Source organism: Carya illinoinensis, chromosome 10 (genome assembly GCF_018687715.1).
Source record: "Carya illinoinensis cultivar Pawnee chromosome 10, C.illinoinensisPawnee_v1, whole genome shotgun sequence".
Lineage (NCBI taxonomy): Eukaryota > Viridiplantae > Streptophyta > Magnoliopsida > Fagales > Juglandaceae > Carya > Carya illinoinensis.
This window is the reverse complement of record NC_056761.1, coordinates 35190042-35215344: the sequence shown is the minus strand read 5'-3', so window position 1 is coordinate 35215344 and position 25303 is coordinate 35190042. Positions and strand designations below refer to the sequence as shown.

The following is a 25303-nucleotide window of genomic DNA, read 5'->3' as shown; positions in this document are numbered from 1 at the left end:
AAAAAGTGGTTTTAAATATATTCATAAATTTTTTTAATTTTTAAAAAATATAAATATATTAAAATAATAATTAAAAAAAAAAATTTGCCTGGGCGGCACGCTAACTCTAGGCGGCGTGGTAGCCTTGCCTAAAAAAAAAAAAAAAAAAAACATAATTTATCCGCAAAAACCAAAGAAATGGTATTTACCATTATCTATCTCTGAGATAATTCCAGATAAAGAATTAAATAGTGTTGGGTGGGGTTAGAAAATGGAAGCATAATTCCAGCTGCCGCAACCGCTGCGGGATTCCAAAGAATCAGAGTCCCCTGGAAATTTAAAAAGGGGATCTTAGGGTTTCTGAGGGAAAAAAAAATTCTGGGGGAGAAGCAATTGTATCTGCAAACCTGGGTAGCGACAGCTCTGGGCTTCGGTGGTGTTTGTGTTGCGCGGATTGGCTGGTGCGCTACTGGCGCAGCTCTCCTAGTACTATGGATAACATGGACATCGATTCACCTCCTGAATCCAGCCCCCTCAAGCCCCGTGATCGAATCCTACGGGTACACTCTCCCTTCGATTTTATTCTATAAACTTCCGTTTGATTCTTTTTCTTTTGTTTGCGTTTCTTGCTTCTTTATTATTGTTGTTGCACTACTACTACTACTTCTTTTTGTAATCAGAGTTGAGGTTGATATTGTCATGTGAAACTGTGTGTACGCTTTTATTGCCTAAATTTGGCTCCTTCCCCCATAAGTGTTGTATATTTCTTTGTGGTTGTAATTTTTGGCACCCCCCCCCCCCTCCTCTCTCTCTCTCTCTCTCTCTCTCTCTCTCTCTCATGCTTTATGCGTTGAGCAAACGGGCGATAGAATGAATTAAACTCATGGATTTTAGAATTTTAGCCAATTTAAGTACGTGCCGGGTCTTCTGATATAACAAAATGGATTACATGGAAACTTACCTCAATATATGAGCCCTTCTCCTCGGACTTTTTTTCTTAGATAAGTGAATGAATGTACATGTTCTGATTTTTGGTTCATCTTGGATAAGACTGTACTTTAGATCGTCACTAATAGGGGCGGAACTAGGATTTGGTGTCCGAGGGGTGATCGGCAAAGTGTGCGGTATGTGTCAGCATAAGTAATATATACTTTGCATGTGACTATATAAAAAAAATCATACGTCATAAAATTATACAATTTTTCTTGACTTACTCATTTTTCTAAGTTTTAAGAAAAATTTATAGATCAAGAATAAATCTGTATAAGTATCTAATAATATAAAAGTCGTTAGATATTTTATTGTATAATTGTATTACTATTAATAAGTGAACAAAAAAAAGCATGTGAATAACTAATAAATTCTTCACAAAAGAAAATAAATTCTTCACATACTCTCTGATTCACAAGTTAATTTTTTTGTTATTTTTTTTAATCTAAATCGTATTTTGGTTAGGTGTATATATGTTAACATTTTGTATGTTCATTTTATACCAGAGGCTTGCTCTACTTGGAGTTCCCGAGGAAAAACTTAATCAGCTCCAACATGGTTTAGTTGCATTTGTCAAGGATGACAAATCCTGCATTCCAGAGCTGGTTTCTGCTATATTGCTTCTGGATGGGGAAGGGGTGGAGGCACTCTGGGAAGCCAAGCCAAGTTCTAAAAAATCCAATGCTAGCTTGAAAAGACGATTCCGAGAGAGCATGCTATGGTTACAATGGTTGATGTTTGAGGGTGAACCATCCACTGCCCTAGAGAACCTCTCCAAAATGAGTCTTGGCGAGCGTGGTGTTTGTGGCGCTGTTTGGGGAAATAATGATGTAGCATATAGGTGTCGGACTTGCGAACATGACCCGACATGTGCGATTTGTGTTCCTTGTTTTCAGAATGGGAACCACAAGGACCATGATTTTTCTATTATTTATACAGGCGGTGGCTGCTGTGATTGTGGGGATGTTACAGCATGGAAACGTGAGGGCTTCTGCTCAAAGCATAAAGGTGCGGAACAAATACAACCTCTTCCCGAGGAGTTTACAAACTCTGTGGGCCCTGTCCTTAATGCTCTCTTTGTTTGTTGGAAAAGCAAGTTATTACTTGCAGAAACTAGTTCTCCAGAAAGTCCTAGAACTGTTGATCATATTGCTGAAAGGAGAAAGGTTGCGAATGAACTAACATCTGCAGTGGTTGAGATGCTTTTAGAGTTTTGCAAGTACAGTGAGAGTTTGCTCAGTTTTGTTTCTAGGATTGTCTTTTCTTCTGATGGCTTATTGGAGATTCTGGTGAGGACAGAGAGGTTTTTGAAAGAGGAAGTTGTGAAGAAACTATATGACTTGCTTTTGAAACTACTTGGGGAACCTCTCTTCAAGTATGAGTTTGGGAAAGTATTTTTGAGCTACTATCCGATTGCTGTAAATGAAGCCATAAAAAAGGGTGGCGATCATGCTCTCAAGAATCAGCTACTGTCTACATTCTCTGTGCAAATCTTCACTGTGCCAACTTTAACACCGCGTCTCGTGAAGGAAATGAACCTACTTGCAATGTTATTAGGATGTTTGGGAGACATTTTTGTTTCATGTGCCGGTGAATGTGGCCGTTTGCAGGTAACACAAAATTTTTAACCTTTTTTGCAAGTGGTAGATTTTGATCATCATGTTACATGGATGGAAATAGTTATTGCTTTAAAAATTTATTGGCTGATAACTATTTCCCTTTAATATAGCAGTTCGTTTTTAGGGGAAAGAGATCCCCCTCTTCATTTCTGTTCTATATAAAAAATTGTGGATAAATTGTCCTTTTGCAGGCTGCCAAGTGGGGAACCTTGTATGAGACCACTATTCGTGTGCTTGAAGATATTCGCTTTGTTATGAGTCATGCTGTTGTGGCTAAATATGTAATCCATGACCAGAAAGATATATCTAGAAGTTGGGTGAGACTTCTGGCTTTTGTGCAAGGGATGAACCCGCAAAAGAGAGAAACAGGCATCCATATAGAAGACGATAATGATAATATGCTTGGGCCTTTTGCTTTATGTCATTCTATTGGTAATATTCATTCTCTCCTGGTGGATGGGGCATTTTCAGTTGCTAGTAGTGAAGAGACAGATGGTGAAATATTTTCTAGCACATACGAGCAAGATAAGCTAGACATGGTTGACACAGATGCTTTACGGCATGCCAAAGTAGGACGGTTATCCCAGGAAAGCTCTGCATGTAGCGCGACACCGAAGAGTAGTGCTCTCCCTTGTTTATCAAAGTTTGGTGAAGCTAAACATGATAACCTTTCTCATCTCTTCATTCCACCATCTGTCAAGTGGTTAATGTACGAGTGTCTGAAGGCTATTGAGAACTGGTTGGAAGTTGATAATACCACTGGGGCTGCTCTTAATAAATTAACTCCAAATACTAGCAGTAACTCTGGTAGCAATTTTTCAGCACTGAAGGAGACATTATCCAAGATTAGAAAAGGCAAATATATTTTTGGCAGACTTGCAAGTTCAAGTGAAGATCATGGTTTGCGGTGCTATTCAGATGTACATAGTGGTCTTGGTGTGAGTTTTGAATTGGAGAATAGGAAAAGTAAGGACAACAAACCAATGATCAGTTATGATGCCGATGCTGTTAATGCCAGCAGTTTGGCGTGGTTTAATGACATTCTGATGGAGGGTGATACGATGGATATAGATGCACTACATATTTTGAATTTGTCTGATTGGCCAAACATAGTTTACGATGTTAGTTCACAGGATATATCTGTCCACATTCCATTGCATCGGTTAGTTTCACTTCTTTTGCATAAAGCATTGAGAAGATGTTTTGGTGAATCTGCACTGCCAAATATGACTAGTGGCAGTTCTGTTAACTCGTTATCAACAAGCTGCATTGATTTCTTTGCTCATGTTCTTGGGGGCTGCCATCCATTTGGTTTTTCTGCCTTTGTTATGGAGCATCCTTTACGAGTGAGGGTATTTTGTGCTGAGGTTCATGCTGGAATGTGGAGGAAGCATGGCGATGCTGCCGTATATTCCTGTGAATGGTATCGTTCAGTTGGGTGGTTAGTAAATTATAAAATGTGATAATGTACTTTGTTGAGAACATAGGGGTTTTATTACGTTTTTTTTTTTTTTTTTTTTTTTTTTTTTTTTTTTTTCCTGTGGTAAGAAAGCCAAGGGGTACTTGTGTTTTTCTGATAGTTTTTTGCTGCAGGTCTGAACAGAGTCTAGAGCTTGATCTATTTCTGCTGCAGTGCTGTGCTGCACTGGCTCCACCTGATCTGTTCGTCAGTAGAATTCTAGAACGCTTTGGGCTGTCAAACTACCTTTCTTTGAATCTTGATGGGTCCAACGAGTAGGTGCTCATTTCCTTAATTTCTGTCTGATATTACACTTCTCAGTTGTTAAGTTTGCACACTCCATGTTTCCTGTTCTATGTTCTTCTAATGGACTGACTCATACATGATTAGTACCATCAGTTGGGGCACCTTTTATTAATCTATAGATATCAGGCATATTTTTTCCTTTTTGAGTTATTTTTATTTATTATTATCCCTGCAGCAAAATAGTGTTGGTTAGTTTACTCTCTCTCTCTCTCTCTCTCTCTCTCTCTCTCTATATATATATATATATATATTGACACCGGGTATCCAGGAACATCGTCCCAACCAATCCCGGGGGTGCACAGGCCCTTGGCAAGGAGTTTCCCGCAAGTGCACCTCGAGTTATTCAAAGAGAAAATCTCTCAGTCTGATGGCCCCTTAGAGATTGTTTACATCTAAGGGGATTTGAACCTTAGACTTGGGGAAAGCCTTTACCACTTGAGCCAATCCCTAGGGATTTATATATATATATATATATGTATTCTTAATATCATCATGAAATTGTCCTTGTGAGTGTAACCTTTTTTATGTTATATTGAGGTGGGTATTTGATCCCCTAATATCATGTTGATCTTCTGGTAATGGACACTTGGTTTCAGGTTTGAACCAGTTCTGTTACAGGAAATGCTCACTATCATTATTCAGATAGTCAAAGAAAGGCGGTTTTCTGGGATAACTACAGCTGAAAGTTTGAAAAGAGAGTTGATTTGTAAGTTAGCCATTGGAGATGCCACTCGTAGTCAATTGGTGAAATCTCTTCCTCGTGACCTCTCAAAGTCTGACCAGCTTCAGGAAATATTGGATACGGTTGCTTCATATTCCAGACCATCTGGCTTTAATCAGGTTTTGTTTCTTTCCAAAACCTTTGTGTTCCTGAGTTGACACAAATTGGTTCTGATATACATAATATATATATTGTATGCAGGGTATGTATTCACTCCGATGGAGATATTGGAAAGAATTGGATTTGTACCACCCTCGTTGGAATTCAAGGGATTTGCAGAGTGCTGAAGAGAGATACTTGCGTTTCTGTAGGGTCTCTGCATGGACCAATCAGCTGCCCAGGTGGACTAAGATTTTTTCTCCACTCAAAGAGGTAGCTAGAGTAGCGACTTGTAAGGTGGTCCTTCGAATTATCCGTGCAGTGCTGTTTTATGCTGTTTTCACTGATAAAGGGACTGAATCACGTGCTCCTGATGGTGTTGTTCTTACTGCATTGCACTTACTCTCATTAGCATTAGACATCTGTTGTCAGCAGAGAGAATCTTGTGATCAGCCATGTTCTGAAGGAGATGTATTCCCAATCCTAGCTGATTCTAGTGAAGAAATTTGGGAGGGATTAAACTATGATGCTGGTGGACAAAGTTTGTTGTCACTTCTTGTTGTTTTGAAGAGGATGGAGAAGAAAGAAAACACAGACATCTTTTTGGATGCAGGAGGTTGCAACCTTTCTTCCCTGATTGAAAGTATATTGAAGAAGTTTGCTGAGATTGATTCTGGATGCATGGCCAAATTGCAACAACTTGCACCTGAAGTCGTCAGTTGTCTATCGCACCCCAATCCTAGTAGTGATATGAATCTCTCCAGATTGGATTCTGATAGTGAGAAACGTAAGGCAAAAGCTCGAGAGAGACAAGCTGCCATCTTGGTGAGATTTATTTATTTTTTCTTTTGAATGCATTTCTTCCAGTGACTTTTTCAGAGAATGAATGATTGTTAGCAGAGGCTTCATTTGTGTAATATATTTAGTAGGAGAATTCTTTGTTTCATAATTGGGAGGGTTTGACTTGTTTCCTAAATTTGAAAGAGATGGTTATCTAGTTCTGTCTGTTCACCTGAGTATATCCCTCAGCCGTTCCTGGGTATTTCACATTTTTGACAGCAATTCTTAAACAAAGTTTAATTTAGAAAAACCAAATCTAAACTGCTCTTGCTGTATGTTTATTCTTTTGTTTTTACCAAAGTAACTTTTTCCAAGGTATGAATTAACTTGGTTTGTTATGCAGGAGAAAATGAGAGCTGAGCAATCTAAGTTTTTGGCAAGCATTGATTCTGCTGTGGATGAAGGTTCAAATTCTGGACTAGATGTAAATAGATCTGATGTTGGAGATGATTCAGAAGAGTCTGCACAAGTTGTTTGCTCTCTATGCCATGATCCCAACTCAAAAAACCCAATATCATTCCTGATTCATCTCCAGGTAAGCAGGGTCTTTGCTGTCATTTCTGTTTCCTCTAGGTTTTTTGTTGTGGAATAATTTTACTACTATCAATGGATGTATATTGCTTGTAGTTAAGTCACAAATTAATGATTTTGCTTTCTTGGAACAAGAAATCGAGACTTGTGAGTTTCGTTGACCGAGGTCCCCCATCATGGGAACAATTTTGCCGTTTAGAGAAGGAGAATGTTTCTACAGCCACTGGCAAGGTGACTGATCAATCTGAAACAAGCACATCGTCTGGCGGTCCAGGGCTGATTTCATCTTCTCTTTCAGCACAGTTGGTACAGAATGCAGCCAATGAGTTTTGTGGGCAACCTGAGGAAGTCAATGCTTTTCTAGGATTTTTCAAGGCTCAGTTCCCTGCATTAAGGGGTATTCAAGAGCTACACACATTCAAGGATGGGAGCGAGAGAAGTATATGTTCCATTGAGACATTGGAACAAGATATGTACTTCTCCATACTTAGGGAAGTGCATGATAATTTGTTGCATTCCGATTTTTCAAAGGAAGATACTAAAATTCCTACTGCTGAAGGGGGTTTTGAAAAAGGCAGGGACACAGAATCTGTCTTACTTGGAAAGTACATAGTTGCTCTTTGGAGAGAGAAGAAAGAAAGTCCTTCAGGATCTCAAGATTCTCATAATGATGAGGCTTCTGTAGAATCTACTTCAAAGTGTCCGTCATACGATGGATTTGGCCCTTCAGATTGTGATGGAGTTCATATCTCTTCCTGTGGGCACGCTGTGCATCAGGGATGTCTTGATCGCTATTTATCTTCTTTGAAGGAGAGGTAAATATTTGGGAAGAAGATTTCATATGACATAAGATTATGAGTATTTTTTATTTTGGCTCTTGCTGCCTTTTGCACTCTGGGATATCTTATCTCTGAAAGAGGAGTTGAAATCTTAAATTATTCCAGATCTATCTTGTCATAATTTTGGTGATATAATAATTGAATGCCTTCTGTTTTCTGCCTGGATTTAGATTATGCATTTATGTATAGAAATTTTCCTTTTGAAACCTCGAATGAGTCTCAAACATTTTGTGGCATTTCAATGTGGTTGGAACCACAAACCTGCTAGTTTTTATGTTGGGACAAGGAAATAAGGCTCTTTATTGTCTCAATTTGTATGTGTAATCTGTTAAATAGATTCTGCAATATAAATATGCTTTTTTTATTGGTGCCGGGTGTCCAAGAACAAAGTCCCGACTAATCTCGGGGGTGTGTAGGCCCTCGGCAAGGAGTTTTTCGCAAGTTCACCTTGGGTAATTCTAGGGGAAGTTTCCCCAGTCCGGTGGCCTCTAGAAATTCTTTTGCATTATAAATATACTTTGGTGAATAATCTGAAGGTTATCTTAATGTAGATTGTGCAACTTCCATGAAATTTAAATTGCATGCAAAAAGTTTTAAATTGGGACTGAGGGAATTGGGCTTTAGAGTGTCTCGCCTTATATGCTTAAGCTTTGTGATTAAGCTTTGAATTGACATGATGCTGAAGATAAGGGTGTGCACTGGAATATTGTTGTGTATATATGTGTACCAAGGCAAATGGATGACTGAGGGAAAGTTTAGCTGACTGTTCTGTAGTTCATCCAGCATGTTTTGCATTTCTATTCTAAAATAACATGGATAGCTGTCTATCAATAATGACATAACAATATTATGCAATCCCCGATTGAGTAATGAATCACTCCTAGTTATACAATAAAAGAGACAGTTGAATTAAAGGTTAAATGCAAGAAAAATAAGATTAAGTGACTTGGAAACACAAGTAACTAGAGATAGGGCAATTTAAGATGTAAAAATGTAGAAGGTGCATTTGCTTGGTAGCTATATGCGTGGTTAGATAATCCATCGAAGGTAATTGCCTCAAGGCGTTTCATAACCACCTTGCCCTTGTGGCAAACGGTGGCATGGCTCAAACACATAATAAGATCTTGAGTTTGTTATCTGATTTTTATTTTTTTCCCTTCCCATTGGAATTTCTCTACATCTGTTTATCCCTTTTATTGAATAGTTGCATTAGAGAAACTTAATAAGATCCATAAAACCTGTGCGCTTCAAAGATTTTTTGCGATTTGTGTTCTCATCTTGAAACAACTGGGAAAGATATTTATAGTCTTACCGCAATCACTTTTGTGAAGGAGAGACTTCGATGTTTGTTTATGTAAAGTTCCTAAGATGTCTTACTTGTTATCCAGATCTGTCAGAAGAATTGTTTTTGAAGGAGGGCATATTGTGGATCCATCTCAGGTAAAGCCTTACTGTGCCTTTCATTTTTTGGGGTTAAATGTAACGGGCTTTTTTTGATCTTTCATGTCCTCCATCTGGTCAGGGAGAGTTTCTCTGCCCCACCTGTCGTCGACTTGTCAACTCTGTCTTGCCTGCTTTGCCTGGGGTTTGCAAGGAAGTGTGGAAGCAGTCTGTAAGTTCAACCATGAGTTCTTATCTAGGTGCTGGGCCTTCAGCAACATCATCTGAAGAAATTAGTTCACTCCGCATTCAGCCAGCCTTGCTTCTCTTGAGATCTGCAGCCAATGTAGTTGGGAAGGATGAAACTCTTAAATCTTTTCCCCTGCAGAGAAATGGAAGAATGAGGCAAAATCTTGAGCCAGTTTTTCAAGCGCTCTTTAAAATGTATTATCCAAACAAACAGGATAAGTTATCAAGGTCTGCAAGGGTAAGCCACTCAATGCTTATGTGGGACACTCTTAAGTACTCCCTCATCTCAATGGAAATTGCTGCTCGTTGTGGAAGGACTCATATCACTCCAAATTATGGCATCAATGCCATGTATGAGGAACTCAAATCTTCTAGTGGATTTATAATGTGGTTGCTGCTAAAAGTTGTCCAAAACTGGCAAACTAAGAATGGTGTTCATGTGCTTCAGAGATATAGAGGTACTCAGCTTTTTGCAGCGTCTATTTGCTCTGGTATATCTTTAGATTATACCAGTGGCACGTCCGGACAAGGTACAATTTTGTTACTTCTGTGGCCTTCTCATCTTATAAGCTATTATTGTTTATGTTACAATGCAAATTATATGATTAAATCACCTCCACCCATTAGCGTAAACATTTTGTACAATTGGCATATAAATGGTATCGAAATTGAGGTCGAGTTCAAACCTTGACTTCATACTTAATCCCACATATGAGGAGGAGTATTAAAATATAAATTGTATGATTTTTTCTTACCAATAGATAAGAACTTTATTAATGAGAAAAGTAGGCAAAGCCCAAGTACTCGGGACGTATACAAGAGCAAAACCTATGCATGATTGTATAAAGATACTAGGAAATCTTGAAAGTTCATGCCATTAAATTCTATAACAACTAACCAATGGAATAAGGTATTAATAAAAAGTTCTAAGCTCATCCATTGTCCGTCCACGATCCTCAAAAAACTCCATCCATTCCTCTCCATTCATATGCACCACCAGATTGGGATCATCTTCTACATAGCTTCTATTTGAGAGTTACCTTGGATGCCTCCAACTTGCCAATCACCCAATGTAGCCCCACTCTAGCAAAGATATCATTCCATAAGCTTGTGGCTGCATCACAATGCAATAGTAAGTGGTCCACGGACTCCCCACTTTTTCTTGCATACGTAGCACCAATCCAACATGATGATGGTCTTGTACGATTAAACCCACCTCTTCCTATTGTATGATTTTGTCCAATCATGTTTTCCATATTTCATCGATAAAAAAAGTAGAAAAATAAGCAGAAATTTGGTGATTCTGCCCCTGTAATATATCAAAAGCAATTTCAAACTAGGTATAGTGGAAACATAATACAAAATACATTTTATCCTTCTTTTTTCCATCCTTTCTACCTACCCCCTTAATTTTCTGTCATAAAAGTTTTTGTTCCCATCTGGCTAAAGAGATCCAATGTTGACATGTGAGAGATGTAGCATAATCAATATGTTGAGTCGAACCATATTTGGATTTATGCTTGATTTGTGGTTAGAATATTTGCATAACACCTGTTTGTGATGATTACAATATCCTCTTCCTTTTGTCTTCTTTGCAATTAACGCAATGCATGTCCAGCAGTGTGTGTGTGTGTGTTTTTTATTTTTTTCAAAATATTCTGCTTATCTGCTATCATCATTGCTATGCTTCACAGGTAATATGTTGCGCATCGTAAAACATGCTGATAAGGAAGAATCATGTCCTGATACTCAATTTTGGAATCGAGCTTCTGATCCTGTCCTTTCTCGTGACCCATTTTCATCATTGATGTGGGTTCTGTTTTGTCTACCATTCCCATTTCTTTCTTGCAAAGAATCATTGTTGTCGCTTGTGCATGTCTTCTATGCTGTCTCTATAGCACAGGTATGTTAGCTGCACTTAGTTCTATTTTCTAAGTAATTCTTTTTAGAAGTAGTCTGGTCTCCTGATCGTGCAAATTGGAATGCAGGCTATAATTATGTATTGCGGGTTGCATCAATGCAAGACAAGTGAACTAGGATTTAACGATTGCCTGATTTCTGACATCTCAAAAGTTTTGGCAGAATCTGGATGTGCCCAGAAATTTTTTGCTTCAAACTATATTGGCTCATCTAGTAATATAAGAGATACAATTCGTAGCATGAGTTTCCCTTATTTGAGGAGGTGTGCACTGCTGTGGAAACTGCTATACCCTTCTTCCCCTGCACCATTCTGTGATAGGAATAATTTGCTTGGTAGATCATCTTTTGCCATCAATGATATGATGGATGATGGTTCTCTGGTTGAGCTCAATGAAATTCAAAAGCTGGAGAACATGTTTAAGATTCCATCACTGGACGTTGTTTTAAAGGAAGAAGTTCTGCGTTCTCTAGTTTTGAAATGGTTTTATCATTTTCACAAGGAATTTGAACGTTGTAGTTTTGGAGGTGTTATGCATGTTAAACCTGCAGTTCCATTTAAGTTAATGCATCTTCCCCATCTTTACCAGGATCTCTTGCAGAGGTTTGTTTTAACTTCTCCACCTCAGATATCCTCACAGGCGATCTTTCCTTCTTTTTCTTCCTCATGAAAATTTTCATTCATAGTATATATTTTCTATCAGGTTGATAAAACAGTGTTGCCCTGACTGCAAAACTATCCTTCCTGATCCTGCATTATGCCTCCTGTGTGGTAGATTATGTTCTCCCAGCTGGAAGTCATGCTGCAGGTTTTTTGTTCTACCTATCCTCAGTTGATTCTAGAGAGAATGTTTTTTCAAAAGTGCACATGGATACACTCCTGATGTTAATGTAACAAGACATTTACATTGCACTAAAAAAGAGGAATTGAATTATATTTTAACAATTCACGATTTAAGATTCGATCTCACAATCACCTGTTTTGCGTGAGTATGCTTTATCAACTAACTGGAAATTCGGTTATTTGTTTATTGATTCTAAAGCCAAAGTGGATGCCAAGCTCATGCAATGGCCTGTGGTGCTGGTACTGGAGTTTTCCTATTGATCAGGGTATGCTTTCTACTTGCTCATTTCTAGTTTATGCGTCTACCCTAAATAGTTTTTCATTTATTTGTTTATCTTTGAGTTTTGTCTTGATTTTTCTTTCCATGTTTTTTTCCTGTTTGATAACTGATTAGTGAAACTTTTTGATGTGATAGAGAACAACGATCCTGTTACAGAGATGCGCACGACAGGCTCCTTGGCCGTCACCTTATTTGGATGCTTTTGGTGAAGAGGTAATTGTTCACCTGCTGGTTTCTTTCCACTTTTCTTTAGGGTTCAATACTAAAGTAGTTCTTCTGGTTTGCCTCTTAAGACATATTAGTCTCTAAGTTTTAATTTTGAACGTTTTACTCCTTGTACTTTTAACTTTGATCAAATTAATCCTTCCGTCACTATTCCATTAGTCAACTCCTAGATGTGACTTGTGCATCATAATTTAAAATTAAAAAATAAAGAAATAATATTAAAAAAACAAAAAGTCATTTAAAAATTAAAAAAAAATTCTAAAAGTATTTTCAATTTAAAATGAATATCAGTTTTAGGATTTTATTTCAATTTAAACTTCTATAAATTCCTTATTTTTTAATTTGAATTTAAATTTGAAAAAAAAAAAAACTTCTAAAAAATCTTCAGTCTTGACTGTCTTTAAATAAAAATACAATTCATAAGAAAAACATAGTTATTCATTTTAAATTGAAACTTTTTTTAAAATTTTTATTTTTTTAATTTTTAAATGAAGTTTTTTTAATAATATTATTTCTGTGCTTTGCATTTTTTATTTTTGTTGACTTGACAATTTTTAACAGTTGACTAATGGAGTGATGGAAGGATTAATTTGATCAGAGTTAAAAGTATAAGGAGTAAAAATTCAAAATGAAAGCTTAGGAACTAATCTGTCTTAGAGGCAAACCATAGAGACTATTTTAGTATTTAACCCTTTCTTTTTATCACTTTGAAGGATTCTTCTGTTCATTTTTCTCCCTTGAAAGGATTCCTCAACACAAACAAAATAATATCCGTAAATAATAACATAATAATTTTTTTTTGATAAGTAAAAGATTTTATTGATCCACGTATAATAATAATAGTAATTACTTAAATAAAAAAAAAACATCATAATAATAGTAATAGTCATGATAATGATGTTGCTCTCATTTGGAACTTCCTCTGTTTACCCAAAAGGTCCAATTGATTGTGTGGATGCAAATGTTTCAACACTTCGATCTATGAGGTTTTCCTTTATTCTTAAAGACCCAAATGCTGATCTCAAACCTATTAAGTTTTGCCAAATTTCATCGCAATACCTCAATTCCTTTTATTGAACATTGATTTGATTGGTCATTTTTTAATATTTTCAATATAACTGCTGAAAAATGGCATACTTGTTTGAATATATCTGTTTGCTGCTATCTTTTGTTGTAATTTTTGTGTCTTTAATGTATCCATGAAACTTCATGTGTACTTTTTACAATTTTCTTTTTCCATTTTGCAGGACATTGAAATGCATAGAGGGAAACCATTGTACTTGAATGAGGAACGCTATGCTGCTCTAACTTACATGGTGAAAGTTTTTTTTTTTTTTTTTTCTTTTGGTTTTTGTTATTATGTTATTCAATATTTTAACTTCAGAAAGAATCTTGCATTGTGGATGGTTAGACAATTTCTACAATGACTAAGTATTGAACATAAAGAGAGTGTTTGTATTTTGTTCAAGTTTCCTTTTGCTGCTTTAGGCTGCATTTTGATGTTGAGTTGAGCTTATGAATATTAGTGAGTTTAGTTGGTGGAATGAGTTATGCAGGGCCCATTTAAAATGAGTTTAGATGTGCTTGGATGTTAAGATGAGTTTAGTACTATTTATGGGAAGTTGAAAAAGGTTGTAGGTCCTACGTATAAAGAGGTGTTGAGTTGAAAAAGATTTTTGAGTCCCGCGTGTAAAGAGGTTTTGAGTTGAGATGAATTTAGTATTTGAGAGTTGTGTTTGGATGTTAGATTCAGTTTAAAATTATCTCAATTAAGTCTTACAACCAAACGGGGCTTTATTCTCATTGTATAATAATGTTTTATTTTGCTTGATAGGTTGCATCTCATGGCCTAGATCAAAGTTCGAAGGTTCTTCGCCAAACTACTATCAGTTCTCTGTTCATGGTTTAGATTCGATTTCATGGTTATGGTTCTTGATAAGGTCAGTGTTCATAATCTGCTTTTACAGAGTCTTGCTTTAGCATATGTATCTCTGGTGTATTGATGCTGAATGTTCCAAGTGTTTCCATATTGATAAGGGAATGGAAAATGGTCCTGCATACTCTGTACATACCTGACAGCGGCGATTTATTAAGGATCTTGGCCTTCAGCATGGTATCCTATGGTTGTATATACTGCTCATTCAGGTCAGTTTGCTATAAGTGTTTCTGGTATTTGCCTCCATTCCAATTAAAGCCTATCCTTTTTACCATGTTTTTTTCCTAATTTTAATTTGATAATCTTTCCTGAGTTTTAAAAAATGATACTCTATTAAAGGATAATTACACTTCCCCTAAATGAAATGAAGTACCAATCTTTCCTGACATCTTGATGTTTCGATATCAGTTTACCTTTGTAAAAAACAGTCATTAACTATGACCGAAGCAATGAGTGAAAGAAAAAAAAATTAGCCTTCAACACTTTTAATGCAAGTGGCAATTTTGTATTTTCACATGGTTCTATTCAAATTAATGCCAAAATCTCAATTTCGTGTGGGTTGCATTAAGTTAAAGTTTAGGAGCATAAGTGAAGAATGGGCTGTAGCTCATTTTGGGGAATGTGTCATTTAGCCTAAAGTGGTAGTAGTGTTAGATTGGGTATATACTAGGAAATGATCAACAAGGTTCATGAAAACGGGGTGATTCTAAACGTAAGCTAAACAAGGCACGGTTGAAACAGATCAATATTCAAATTTTTGCAATTAGGGTGTATCATCTTTTCCCATAGGTAAAAGAATTATACTAAAACGTAAAACGAACATACTGAAAATTTTCCTCATTTTTATTGATTTATAAAAAGACTTAACATGAAGTGTTTGATAACTGATAGGACATTGACATAGAACTCAAAATTCATTCCATGCATTAAGATGTTTTTAACTGGGTTTGGAACTCTAAAACTCAGTCTAATGCCTTGCCTGCTTGCTTTATCTTGACAGAATCACTTGGCACATTAAAAACATAAAACATACAAAAAGTAAATTGCACCTCCTTCTGTAAACTTACCCAAAAGGGGGCTTCGATTTACAATCATTTAATTTGTTTTCTTGCTCTTCCTTAGTAGTGAGAAAAGAGTCTAAATTTTTGTAGTTCATGAATTTTTCTTCTGTATTGAGGATCATCTAAATAAGCAAGAATACCATTTTGTGAAAAATAGCATTTACGGGTATTTCAATTGAAATACTGAAAGGAGGCATTGGCTCTTTTTATCATTCTTGTGTGGAAGTTGACCAATATTTCTCTCCTGGAAAATGGCTCTTTTTCTCATTCTTGGGTTGTAATTCTGTCTTATGCAATCGATTAGATCATATCGGTATCCGCTCAACAAAACGTAGGTAATCAAAAGGATGTAGGAGATCAACCAAAGCTCAAAAGTCTGGATCGTTCAAAAAATGAATTCCTGAAGAGTCACTCACTTTTGACAATTGATGTCGCTTCCTAAAAGCATTCACTGGTACCCTGAGGGAAAATATCTCGAGGATTCTGGATAGGGAGAGGAGATTAGTAACCCTAGTATGTCCAAGACATAAATGATGGATGCTAGGCACTGTGCTTATTGACTTGTACAATGTTGTAGCTGCGTTAGGTATCTGACATGAGGGGCATACTCGCAAATCTTTTGTGGCAATCTACAGACAAGAGTGCAAAGGGTTACTGGGGAAAGTCAAGTCAAAGCAACGGTTCTCTTTCTGCTATCTTTTCTGAGGGGTCTACGGGACTCTTTCCCTGTGGGATGCGGCTTCTCTTGTTGAGGCAAGGAAATATTGATTGCTCGTTGAACCCTATGAATTGCATGAAAGTAAGACACCCCAAATTTGTGAAGAGAGAGGTGGTGGAAGGGTCCATAGAATGTCATGCCTTGATGGCAAAGCAAACTAGCTAAGCCAATGCAAAGATTGGCAGGATACCCTAGCTCTTAGTGGAAAGGATAGGAAATCTTGCATATTTACACTTCTATACTATGTGGATCATTCATTAGTAACATAAGATATGTAGAATTCATTAAACATCTTAGAGTAACCTTGGTAATTGTAACAGTGGCTAAACATCATGGTCATGGGTGAATGAATGATTGAATCTATGCATCTTACATGTTTGGTGCATGACTTGTTAATCTTGTCTATCACTTGTATTGTGGTTATCATAATTTCTTTGTGCATCGGCCCAATTGTTGTTGACCGCATCATAATTCATAGCATATCTTTGGTGGACCATGGTTTCACATAAATTTCCTTCAGTGTGGTTTGCACATTCACCCATAACATAATCTGCTTACTGTTAAAGCTCAACTTATTGTTCACATGGCTTCTCTCTAATCTTTTCTTAACAGATGCATGTGAAGAAATCGACTTCATGATGTTCTTGGCATGTCATATTCATGTGCATGGCATAGCACTAATCATGGCTTAATAACAGTCATAAGCATGATTATCATAACATAGGATCCATTCAAGACAAATTAACTTAGTAAGCAAAACATACATAATTGTATCCTCAAGCAGCATTATCATAATCCAACCAATATTCATGAAAAGGGGCTGGTCAATGAAGATGGCAGTAGATTGTGTAGATAAACAACACTTTCCAAGCAAAAAAATAATAATAATAATAATTAAGCTCATGTAAAAGTATCATCGTGCCACTTACCTTGAAGTCAAGCTCATAAGGTCCTCCTTTGCAACCTAGGAAAAAACCCATAGCCATTGCTATTTATAATTCTACTTAAGATAGGCCTCAAAAGTTCCTCCCTGCCTTCTTTTGCACGCTTGGACTGATCTGATTTCCCTTGGTTTCTAATTGTGTTAAGCATAACACTCATTTAGATACAATGATGCTCTTTTGTATGGACTACATTACATCTAGTTAGACATAAGTTCTAATGCTTTCAAGTACTTAATTAGTCCCTTAGGATTTCTATTTCCAGCAGCTAGGTGCCACTGTTGATGTGGCTGAACTGGTTTCTTGTGTTAGGGCTAGTGACAGCCCATTTGTGGTGTCCTAAAGTCCTCCTGAAGCCTTTGTCTGGACCCGTTGTTGGCCTAAAAGTGTGCCTTTAAGAGCCAATAGTCAAGTATCCAAATGCACTAGTGTGTGTAATTGTGTTGACTGTGTGACTAGCCTTGTACTAGTAGTGCCACATACTTTGACTCCAATTTGTACCTCAAACCTAGGGAATTTGAGTTGTTGCTTAATATAACTCATTAGGTATATCCTATGGTTTCTGGAAGTGTTTTAGGGTAAGGCTGTGGGTCTGCTGTAAACTCATTTCCTGGCAGCCCCTTTGACTTATTGAAACAGAACGCTAAGGAGAAGGGGCGGTAGCTAGGGCATTTCCTAGCGGTTTCCATGTTTCATTGAAGGTAAGTCGGGAGTTATAAGGCCTAGTGAAAATATTTATCAAAAAAAAAGTTGGCCTAGTGAAAGTCCCTTTTTGTCACTAGTACTCTTGGTGTGGATGGTTCAAGGCGAATATATGTCGACTATAGGGCATTTAATAAGGAAACCGTCAAAAATAAATTTCCCGTTCTAGTGGTAGATAAATTCTTGGATGAGCTATGTGGAGCAAGGATGAAAGCTGAAGACTAACCAAAAGCGGCCTTTAGGACCTACAAGGGTCATTATGTTTTGGTGAGCCCATTTCCATCCACGTTTCAGAGTTTGATGAATGAGATTTTTAAGGTGTTCTTGAGGGATTATGTGTTGTTTTTTTAATGACTAGTCTACAGTAAGACTAAAACTAAGCATCATGGGCATCTGAGAAGGGTGTTGGAGGTGTTGAAGCAGTTGCAGCTCTTTGTAAAGAGGTGAAAATGTAGGTTTGTGGTTGGTGAGGTGGAGTGTTTTGGACACATTATATCAGGTAAAGGGGTCAGGGCCAATCTGAAGAAGAGTGAGGCCATGACAAGGTGGCCTAGGCCCACCACTCCGAAACCATTACGGGGTTTCTTTGGATTAACATGTACTATAGAAATTAGAAAATTATTAAAGAGGTAAACCTCTAGGAGTTGGCTTGCGTGGTAAGAGTCTTGGCTTTCTTTTTTAGTTTTCTGGGTTGTTTTCTTTTTGTTTCTGGAAGTTGTAGGTTTATCCTTTGTATACCTCCTGTGTATTTGGGCTTATGCCTATTTCTTCAATAAAATTATTACTTATCAAAAAACAAAAAAGTGGTAAGAGTCTTGGCCTTGGTGGTATACTCCTTCCAGGTCTAAGGTTTGAACCCTTGAGCCATTAGACTTGGGGAATTTTCCCTTGAATTATATGAGGTGTACTTGCTGAGGACCTATGCACCGCTGAGATTAGTTGGGACTTTGTTCCCCGACACCTAGTGCCAATAAAGAAGAAGTAAGTTTATTAAGGGGTGGGGTGCCATTGCTGCCCACTTAACACAGTTGCTGAAAAGGATCCTTTTGGGTGGGATGAAAAAGCTGAAGAAGCTTTTAGTAAGTTAGAGATTGTTGAATGCAACCATTAGTACTCAGCTTGCCAGATTTTACGAAGGTCCTCAGTTGAGTATGATGACTGGGAGTCTAATATAGGGGAGGTGCTAATGCAAGAAGGTTAACCTATTACGTTCCTAAGCAAGCAAGGGATTAAAGGGAAGGGACTCGTTCCTATCAACCTATGAAAAGGAACTCTTGGCCATTGTCCTAGCTATACAAAAGTGGAGCCCTACTTGCTTGGGCAATCATTTCATATCAGAATAGACCACAAAGTCAAATATTTGTTGGAACAAGATATGAGGACTCCATCTCAAACAAAACGGGTTTCCATACTGCTAGGGTATGACTTTGTGGTGGAATTCATATGTAGGCAGGAAAACAAGGTGGCAGATGTGCTATCTAGAAGGAAAAAGATGGCTCCAAGGTGGAAGACCTAAAGGCTAGCTATGAAGGGGACGAAGAAGTGCATTGCATCCTTCACTTATCAAAAAATAAAAAAAATAAGTGCAGTACATCCTTTCAATTATGGAGTCCTCCATTAGCTCCCTGCAGTATATTATGGGGGGACAGAATTCTATTCTATAAAGGGATAGTGTATATCGGTAAAAGGTGTACCTTCAAGTGCTGAATCCTGAGCAGCGTTAATGATATAGCTTGGAGAGCTAGGAGGGATTAATTCTTGGTGGGGATGAATGCTGACATCAGAGCTTATGTCAAAGAGTGCGAGACTTGTCGTAAGAGCAAAATAGAAAACACTAGCCTTTTGTTTACTATAGCCTCTACTAGTACCTACAAGGGAGTTATCGATATCCAAGGACTTCATAGAGGGTCTACCAGTTTCCTACAGGTATTCAATTATTCTAGTTGTGGACAGGCTCACAAAGTATGCCCATTTTGTTACATTAATTTCCTTTAAATAGCATCATCTAGCTCTACTGTTTATCAATAATATCATGAAGTTTCATGGCATGCCGGACACATTTATCACAGATGGGCAACATTCACTAGCAAGTTCTGGCAAGAGTTATTCCAATCCAAGGAATCACCTTGAATTATACCTCGGTGTACCATTTTTCAGTCTGATGGCCAAACTGAGGTCCTGAACAATACTCTAGAAGTTTCACGGGAGATTGCCCTAAAGATGGGTACACGTGGGTTTCTCTGGCTGAATGGTGGTACAATAGTAGCTACCACCTCCCAACTAAAGTCTCACCCTTGGAAGCCCTATACGACTATCCCCCACTATGATAAATTCAACACACATCTGGCACAATAAAATTACAAGCAGTAGAGGAATATATTAAAAGCAGGGCATTCATATTACAGACACTTGAACAAAACTTAATACAAGCTCAAGATGGCTAGAAGAAGAATGCAGACATGAAAAGGGAGGAGCAGAGCTTTGAAAAGGGAGAATGGTTTTAACTGCAACCCCATCCATACAATCTGCATCTTGCCGAAAAGAAATAAGTTAGCATCGATATGCCATGGAATGTATAAGATACAAGAATCGAATAAATAGCTTACCAGTGGAACCTCCAGAAGGATCTAGAGTACACATCACCTTCCTTTTGCCGTCCCTTTTGAAGAAGCAGCTTGGCCAGATGGTTTAACCTCCAACAAAACTTCCATGGGTTAATGACAAGGGTAATCTTGAAACGGAACCCCATCCAGATACTAAATCGGAAAGAAATACAAGGAGAGGGAAGCACAGAAGAACCGAGCTTCTAGTTCATTAGGAAGGCCAAGCTGAAGAAGATGCCGCCTGGGTATGGAAAAGGATGGCTGAAGGCTACCTATACCTTGAGGGCTAGGTTTTCTAAGGCAGGGGGAGCTGTAACAGTCCTGTGGGTGCCCTTGAACATAGGTACTGGTGAAGTAATGGAGGGCAAGGGAAGTGAAGGGGACAAAATGAGAAGATTGCGGGAGAGGAAAGTTTAAGGGACCTACAACTATGATTCGAAGTGAAAATTGAACAGTGCAAGTTAAAGGGAGAAGTTTCTGGAGAGAGGCTTAGGGGACTGATTCTCACGCCCTTTGAACTGGATTGGATCTGGTTGTATTTGACATTTAAGTTTGCCGAGTTTTGAAATTTGAATGGGCTGAATGGAACAATAGTGTTCAGGGCAACAAAATAAGGAACAACTGAGCTAGTGGTTTTTCGTATAGAAAATATTGTGTTTTATTAATATTCTTGTCAGGAGGCCCAGCTACCTTGAATTATCCAGAAACCTGTTCTTTTGAACTTAGTACTTTTAATGATGCGATCAAAATAAAGCTTAGTCCAGTAATTATTCAATGGAATTCTTTTATTAGTCTTATTTGGGGGTTACACACCATCTCCTGACCTTGCCTTGCAGCATTGGCTAGTGGTCAATTTTGATTCCTTTGATCTTTACTGTGCTTATTCTTTATTAGTTTACTCATAAAGGAACTCAAGTTTCACCTTTCTTGAGATGACTGCATATGCCAAGACCTTCTGCAGCTTCAGGGCAGGAGACTTTTAGGACTTTTTGTTTGTGAATATTACAGCTGTGACAGACTTCTAGGAAGATCCCCTTTTGACTCGTGGTTATAAAGTTATATTCCATTAACTGCCGATGGGAAGCCTCCACTTTGATGAATCGTACTTTCCTCATACTGTCTGTGAGATGGGTCATCTTTGCTAAGGATTATCTGTACAATTTATTTTGTCATTGAGATTATTTCCTAACACTGCTCTGGTTTGTGTAAAAGTGATTCAAGAGGCCCAGTACCTTACATTTTTTACGTTGGAATAAAGATTTGCATTCCATGAACCGCTTCTCATCCAGCTAAAATGAATTTGCAGATAATACCATAATTTTCTGTCCACAAGCTCAATATTTGACGCGGATGGTGGATTTGGCTGCTGCTCATGGTTTTACAGTTTGCACATGATGTTTTTCCCTTTTAAGAACTCTAGCTTTTACGCGTTTCCCCCACTTTTCTTCTCGTGTCATGTGTTTCATCGGCTGGAATGGTGGGCTGCTGCCGCTCCAAGGATACCATGAAAACTTAAATGCTTCGTCCCTATTCTTTTTCCTTATATTCATATATATAGATCTATATATGTTTCTGTTTCTGCTTTTACTTCTCTGTTATTGTTATTATTATTATTATTATTATTTTTTGGGGGGGGGGGGGGGCTGGGCTGGTGTTGAAAAGGGGGGTGTGGTTGACTCAATCACACTAACCACTTATGTAGTTGTAGTTCCTTTTGTAGATGTGCATCTTGTACATAAATGATCATCCGTTGCTGGACTCTAATTTTGCAGCTCTGTAGAAACTCAACCCTGCATCCACGAGTTTACGACAATTTGGTAGTCTGTCTGTAATGAATCTCCGCTTACATGAAAGATAAAAGAAAACGCAAAAGGCTCTGTGGACATTTGTCATCAAAGTCGTTAAATATTGACGAGGTATAGTCCAAAGAAAAAGAACTTGCCAAGGTCTGGTTTGGTTATAGAAATGAAAAGAGATGAGTAAGAAATCTATAAATAGTAATAAAATAATTTGTAAATAGTAGAGAAATATTTTTAGATAAGATTTTTATGAGATTTTGGAAAATGAGGGAGAAAAAATTGAATGAAAAAAATTATAAAGTTAAAAGAGGGTTAGAATATAATTATTATTTTTGTTTAGAGATTTGAAAAAATTGAATTGTTTTTTGTGTTTTGTGTAAAAGTTTAAGAAAATTATAATAATTAGGTAATAATTAAATGAAATAATTGAAAATTAAAAATTAAAAAATGCTTATATTTGAATGGTGTTTAAATGTTGAGATGAGATAGTTTGAAATGTTTGTAAAATCAAATCAGGTCTAAATTTTGGTTAACCAAAAAACAAAAAATTGAGAAAAGAGTAAGCAGAAATGTTCCTCTGTTCAACTAATGTAAGGAGTTCTCTCTTAAAGAAAGTCACAGGTTGTAAATTTAAATCTCTCTTAGCACGGGAATGTTGATCCAAAATTTCCTTTTTATATTTCTATCAATAGTTTTGGATCGGACAACTTAGGCCTAAGGTTTGAAAGTAAGATGAGAATTATGAGTTCGAGATAAAAGTTTAAAATATTATTATTATTTTGAGATTTGAAAAAATTGAATTAAGATTTGAAAATGTTAAATTATTTATTATTTGTGTAAGAATTTAAGAAAATTGTAATGATAAAATAAAATAAATATTTCTAACCTATACAACCTTTTATTTATAGGTTTATTTTCTCTCCCCAGGAACCAGGCCGGCAAATGTCTTGGAAATATGTATTTAAAACCTCAAGGCTGCATGGAACGTTTGTCGGAGGCGTGATGCAGGATGATCAGATGAATTGTGATGTATAATGTACGATGATGGACTCGTATGCCCTTACAAATTCCAATTTCTGTTTTCGAAACAAAGGAGGTTGGTGTGCATATTTAGAGCACCTTGAGGCCTTGTCCAGAGCACACGCACCTTGCAATTATAGCAATAATAGATACACTCTATTCTTACTACTTCGTGAAGTTCATGCAACTCTACCAGCTATCATGCATGTTAAAATTTATTTAGCTCGAGGACATTATCTTAAGAGGGTGGTTCTTAGTTTGATATCCAAGCAATCTTTTACCATTTTGACAATCTTTGGTGTTAGAATATTACCATACTTATTATAGAATATATTCATAATATTCTAATATGTATAATAATATGACTTATCTATACTATATTTAGTTTATTATGTGAATTAGTCAACATTAATTTATTGTATTTTCATTCTTTCTCTAGTCTCATTCATTTATAAATAGGGACATATGTTATGTATGAAAAAACAATTGACAATAGCGAAGATGTAACCCTCAAAGTCGTTCTCCCTCTTCTCTTCTCCATCTTTTTTTATATATATATTTTATTTTATTTTCTATCATGGTATTAGAACTCTTGGCTAATGCTAAGCTCAATTGTATGGAGTATTTCTTTTAAATTTATTCTGCTAGCTTTACCTCTCACAAAATTTCTTAGTTACATCCCATTTTCAATTTGATTTTTCTTATATCGGACTACCAATTGATTGTACAAGTTGTCGTTGGCATTTTGGCATAAGAGCCATCAATTTCCTAATATTTCTCGCAGCATTTTTCCATTCGTGATAAGTCTCAAATTCAACGTGTTGTTTGATGTTCTGTCCTATTCACGACACGTTTTTCAAAGACTTCCTATGTACTTAACGGATTTCTGTTTGTGATAAGTTTCATATTCAACGTATTATTTGGTATTTTTTCCGTCCACGTTCTCCAAAGGCTTCCTACGTACTTAACAGATCTCTATCCGTGATAAGTCCCGTATTGAATGTGTTATTTGTATTCTTTTCCGTCCACCCCAATTCTTTTAGAGGCTTCCTTTGCACTTAATAGATCGCTACCCTCATTTTCATGATCAATTTTATACATTAGTTTGTTTTCGCCCTCCATCCACTTGTGCCATGTGCCACAGAGACATTTTTTGTCAGGTCATTAATCAAATCCCAAAGTCTCATCCACCTAGACGACAACATGATCTTATTTATGAACTCAGGATGGTGATGGAAAATGTTATCATACTTATTATATAATATATTCATAAAATTTTAGTATGTGTGGTGATTTGACTTATCCTCTATAATATTTAGTTTATTGTATAAATCAGTCAGTATCAATCAATATCATTGATTTATTGTATTTCCATTCTTTCTTTAACCAACTAGTTTCATTCACTTATAAATATGGGTACATATCATGTATTCAGGAACAATGGACAATAATAAAGATGTATCCCTCAAAGTCTCTCTCCCTCATCTCTTTTCCATCTCATTTTCTATCATATATATTTTATTTTCTATCATTTGGAGAGATCAGAAAACCTACTGTTCGGCTAACCCCACTCCACTCCACCATCCATAATGTGGTCAAATGGGCTTTTATCTTTTGACATATCAGACTCCATTCCTATATATTCAATCTCTTCTTTTATTTTTGATAATGTGATTTCTCTGTGACAAACTTTAATTGTGTTTACGTTTATATTATTCAATCCCATATTTGTCAAGAAAACGAAAATAAATCGATTTATTACATGAATATCTAATACGATAAAGCTCATAAATACGACTTGGTGAGGCTTGTTAGGATAAGTATCCTCTTCATCTCAAGTGAAATGGATAGTATCCATTTAATACAAGGAAAATGATAGACCCATCGATCGATTATGTGTACCGATTATATGCATCGAAATGTGTGTTTTTTTTTTTAAGTATTGTGTTTTTTGTTTTTAAATACACAAAAAATGCTGCAAAAAAGAAAAAAAATGTTTTAACACTGTCGGTACAAATGCTCAGTAGCTTTTGTCGGTGGTGGACGTAGCAGTGTCCTTAATATAAATGAGTTATTTTATTCATTCACTTGCTAACATGACGTACAATGACGAAAATATTCAATTGTTTTACACTAAGTGGATGCTATCTGAGAGGTGAATCTTCGGAGTGGATAGGCAATAGAGATTGGAGAGACTAATTGAGAAGTAAAAATAATATAATCTTGTATGGCAGATTAATTGGAA

General features: G+C 36.7%; 1 protein-coding gene across 5 annotated transcripts; it reads left to right on the top strand.

Annotated features, from left to right (window-relative positions):
- Nucleotides 1-222: 222 nt before the first annotated feature.
- LOC122279330 (E3 ubiquitin-protein ligase PRT6) lies at nt 223-23450 on the top strand. 5 transcript variants are annotated; one of them, XM_043089904.1, is made up of 20 exons: nt 223-539; nt 1476-2579; nt 2780-4029; nt 4182-4322; nt 4950-5193; nt 5276-5998; nt 6357-6548; nt 6680-7359; nt 8772-8823; nt 8906-9542; nt 10707-10915; nt 11001-11533; nt 11634-11738; nt 11973-12039; nt 12189-12266; nt 13526-13594; nt 14113-14218; nt 14316-14423; nt 22012-22155; nt 22966-23450. In XM_043089904.1, the coding sequence occupies exons 1-17, from the start codon at nt 471-473 to the stop codon at nt 14185-14187; spliced, it is 6228 nt and encodes a 2075-aa protein (XP_042945838.1). In that variant the 5' UTR covers nt 223-470; the 3' UTR covers nt 14188-14218; nt 14316-14423; nt 22012-22155; nt 22966-23450. The 5 variants fall into 5 exon arrangements, with proteins under 5 accessions (XP_042945838.1, XP_042945839.1, XP_042945840.1 ...); XM_043089905.1 differs by having other exon boundaries at nt 22947-23450; XM_043089906.1 differs by lacking the exon at nt 22012-22155.
- The last annotated feature ends 1853 nt before the right edge of the window (nt 23451-25303 follow it).